Source organism: Gossypium arboreum, chromosome 8, assembly GCF_025698485.1.
Source record: "Gossypium arboreum isolate Shixiya-1 chromosome 8, ASM2569848v2, whole genome shotgun sequence".
Taxonomy (NCBI): Eukaryota; Viridiplantae; Streptophyta; class Magnoliopsida; order Malvales; family Malvaceae; genus Gossypium; species Gossypium arboreum.
In genome coordinates, this window is record NC_069077.1 from 26,157,229 (window position 1) to 26,161,175 (window position 3,947).

A 3,947-nucleotide genomic window follows, 5' to 3' on the forward strand; every position below is an offset into this window, starting at 1 on the left:
CACTTCATCTAGAGATATTACAGCAGCATGGTTGGCCAATTTTCAACAAGAACTACTTTACTTTTAAGATGATAAACAAGATTAAAAAATTTTGATCTGACTTTTAACTTGTTAAACAAAATAAAAAAAAATTGTGATGCTTACTTAATTATTTTTGGGTAGAAATAGAGGAAGTAAAGGAGGTTGCAGCAACAGCATCCTTGGCAATGCAATTCCGGCATCAAGTTGGAAAATTTTATTTTTTTTGACCCACAATAATAATAAAAAATAGAAAGCCTAGGGAGCAGTATAAGGCATTGTTACTGGTTACTTAATAACCAAATAAACTATATTAACGACATTGTCCTAAAATGACACTACTTAGTTAAGAACCATCCATCCCCACTTCCATTATCTCATAGCTGATTCAAGCGCGAAATGCTGCATTCTATTCTACTCTCCACCGGCCATTTTTCAACTAATTACCAACGTATCAAATCCATAAATTCACCACCAATAATAAGTAAATATTTTTCTCTGGGTTCAATTCATTCAAGGAATTTAATGTTCTTGCATTTCTTTTAGACTTGAAAGCAAAACAGAAAAAAAAAAAAAAAAAAGTAAAATCAAATTCATCAAAATTGGCTTCGTTTTTTTTTATTTATGTGATGCTTTGATCCAGTTTTTATATATATTCAAACCATTGAATTGAAACATTCATTTAGCATTGATACTTTTTGCAGGGTGGGGAAGTGGTAAATAAATGGCAGAGTCAGAGGAGATTTCGGCTTCGGATTTAACAGATTCACAAAGATATTGGATTCAATATTCCAGGCAGCAGTGTCTTAATCTCCCTTCAGGATCAGTTACTGGGTTTGAATGGAAAGATTATTGTCCTAAAGTTTTCAGGTTCTTTTTTTTCTTCAATCGATGTTCTTAATCATTGGGTTAAATATTGTTTTGGTTAATAAACTGTTTGATGATATTCCCCTTCCAGGCTTATACAAGAGCTCGAAAATATCAGCAATGAATACTACATGATGTTAATTTGTAGTGACGAAACTCTAAGGAAGGTGTCTTCATCAGTGAGAGCTGGCAACATGTTCCTTTTGTCCAAGGACAACCGGTTTGTAATTAGAACACTACGCAAATCTGAAGTCAGGGTAACCCAAAATCATCCGCTAAATAACTGTCATGAATATTTATCTAGCAGATATGATCATGGATATTGCTCATAAACTCTACATGCTGTAATCTTAAATTTGATGTAGGTCCTCTTAGAAATGCTTCCAGACTACTATAACCATCTCAGAAAGTTTCGCAACACGGTCTTGAACAAGCTTTATGGTGCTCATGTCGTAAAGCCAGTTGGAGGTGCTAAGGTAAAAAAGGAACATGATACTTCTTCATACCTGCAGCATAAAACAACAATCAAAAATAGGATCTCTTATTTCATATCAAAAGTTATTTGTCACCAGTTTACATTTGTTATTATTTTACTTGCCTAATGTTCATTAGTTATGCTTGATAATTATTGGAAGGCCTGGCTCTGTTTGCAAGGTAATAGGCAGATATGGGGTATTCTGAATATATATATATATATCAGATAAATACTGCCTCTTGTCACATAAGTACAAAAGCATTGATCATTGCAAGGTGCGTGTCTCCGTCCATGAGGGGATTCTATATTATTAGGGATCTAGGTTGAGATTTGCTGTTAATCATAACTATGAATTTGCCATTCCCTTTGGCAACTAATAATATGCACTGATAAATTTTGGACTTGAGGGAACAGGTTTACTTTGTGGTTGTAGCAAACATATTCAAATCAGATTTATTGATGCACCGGTGTTATGACCTCAAAGGCTCATTACAAGGTCGAAAAGTCGAAAAAATGAGATTCCGAGAGAAAATTCTTCACAAGGAGTCGGATCTTGATTTTCTCTTTTACCTTGAACCGCTGGTTCGACATAGGCTTTTGAAGTAAGTCCTTCCATCTATACATTCTCTCTTATCCCTATGGGGCTCCAACCTTCATTACGGTACCTATTGACAAGAATTATTGTATTCTATTCTTACAGAGACATGCATTATCCTTTGTTGATTAACAATGGTATTCTCATTTGATAGGCAAATCAAGTATGATTGTGCTTTTCTCGAGGCTGCAGGTGTCATGGATTACAGTCTGATGCTTGGCTTACACGTAAAAGGATCACCTCAAGGTGAATTTTTCCCCATAAATTTTCATTTTTTAGCTTTTGTGAATCTCTGATTATCCTAGTTAGTACTTCTTACATATAGAGAAATGGAACACACTTTATAAATTGGATTCTTACACCCATCTATATGAAACTAAGTGAAACTTATTTAGAGGAAAACATGATCACTGTAGTTTACATGTAAAACATGATCACTTTGGACCTTTGGATGCCTGAAAATCTGTCTTGTTATAAGAGTAGAGTCAAATTTCTGATAAGCTTTTAGTCTCTCCCAGGTCTGTTGGATGCTGGACGTTCACGTTCTGCGGGCTCCCAAGGTAATTACTTGCATCAAAAAGATCTTGATACTTCATCACTTTCTTACATGTTCTTCTTGTGAGGAGGCTCAGAGCTGTCCAAGTTTTTAGTAAATGTAAAGCACAGGGAAAAAGATTGTGTTATGAAAAGTAGAAAACTAATGCGCTGTTTGAAAATGCCAAATGACTAAAATCTTCCAAATAAGTGCATATCTTAAAAGAAACTATACATTCTTTTATTGTCTTTCTGCAGGTTCTGTTGATAGTAGTTCTTCCACCGACAGCAGGAGAATGTCCTGTGACTCGTTGAGTCGAAGTGAGTTATACTCACATAGATCCTCTGCATCTTCATTTCGAGGTGATATATTGAAACTCAGAATTCGTAAGAAGCTTAACTGTTCTAACGCTGCCATATACATGGAACTAATATATGTTAGGAAAAGTTATCATTTTTGCCAATTATCATCCTCTCCCACATGTTCCTCTGGCAACAGTGTTAGCAATAAGCTTTATAAGGCGTATTCTGTTTTCCTGAATTGCAGATTCAATTGACATGGGGTCAGAATTGAGTTTTGGTGATCAATGGCTACCAAATAGCAGGTGCATGTATTGGATATTTATTTTTTAAAGCTTGGGTTTACCTAAGAAGCTTCTGATAGAAACCCGAAAGCCTAAAAGAAGTGTCGTGGGGTTCCAAGTTGATGTAGCAAGGCATTGATAGTTTCCCATTGGCTTTCTTGCAGTAATAATTCTAGCTTTGGGGAAGAAATGTCTGCACGTGGTGTTCACGTACCGAAGAACGGAACTGCAAATATATCATCAGAAGGAAGTCCCAAGTCTCGGGAGTGTTATGATGTACTTTTGTATTTTGGAATAGTGGATTTTTTCCAAAATTACAGCGTGATCAAGCGAATCGAGCACGCATACAAGTCGTTGCAGTTCGACCGAAAGATGATTGCAGCTGTAAACCCGAAAGCATATTCGTCTCGGTTTCAAGAATTCATCAGTGACATATTTAAAGCGGACGACACGCCCAGTCTCCCCACGGAGCTCACAAATGGTAAGTCCTGTTTTACAAGTTTGGACACGTTGGGAGTATTGTTTACTTGAGCTTACTGCATGTCATAGAATTGTTAAAATGTACAAAAACATAATCGAACCGACAAATTTGTGTGTTTTGCAGGATGCAGATAAAAAAGGCCATGCAACGAAGGAGTAGGTTTTGAGCATGTCCAGAAATTATGGAAGATGTAACCATGTAGACAAATATTCTGTAAGGTTGAGAATTATCCCTTGATTACTTGAAAATAGAACCAAAAATCCAAATCAGAAATTTAGAGTTTAGTTGCTTGTGCACGCTAAGCTTCTGATTAAATGAAGCTTTCTATAGGTGCAATGTATTCCAATCTCTAGTTTTCATACAGAAATGCAACTAATTTAAATTTGTGGAAAA

At 35.8% G+C, this 3,947-nt stretch overlaps 1 protein-coding gene across 2 annotated transcripts; it reads left to right on the forward strand.

The window, feature by feature from the left end:
- Window positions 1–348: 348 nt before the first annotated feature.
- LOC108469324 (phosphatidylinositol 4-phosphate 5-kinase 10-like) lies at window positions 349–3,947 on the forward strand. 2 transcript variants are annotated; one of them, XM_053018278.1, is made up of 11 exons: window positions 349–502; window positions 723–888; window positions 977–1,142; window positions 1,251–1,361; window positions 1,775–1,962; window positions 2,110–2,201; window positions 2,474–2,515; window positions 2,748–2,852; window positions 3,037–3,094; window positions 3,238–3,554; window positions 3,678–3,947. In XM_053018278.1, the coding sequence occupies exons 2-11, from the start codon at window positions 743–745 to the stop codon at window positions 3,686–3,688; spliced, it is 1,236 nt and encodes a 411-aa protein (XP_052874238.1). In that variant the 5' UTR covers window positions 349–502; window positions 723–742; the 3' UTR covers window positions 3,689–3,947. The 2 variants fall into 2 exon arrangements, with proteins under 2 accessions (XP_052874238.1, XP_052874239.1); XM_053018279.1 differs by lacking the exon at window positions 349–502 and having other exon boundaries at window positions 525–888.

What these genes read in the sequence shown, in the direction of transcription:
- LOC108469324 (XM_053018278.1), top strand. Translation starts at nt 743, where the DNA reads ATGGCAGAGTCAGAGGAGATTTCGGCTTCGGATTTAACAGATTCACAA. An exon ending in GTTCGACATAGGCTTTTGAA is followed by an intron (nt 1,963 to 2,109) that starts GTAAGTCCTTCC and finishes CTCATTTGATAG; the next exon opens with GCAAATCAAGTATGATTGTG. An exon ending in CTCTGCATCTTCATTTCGAG is followed by an intron (nt 2,853 to 3,036) that starts GTGATATATTGA and finishes CCTGAATTGCAG; the next exon opens with ATTCAATTGACATGGGGTCA.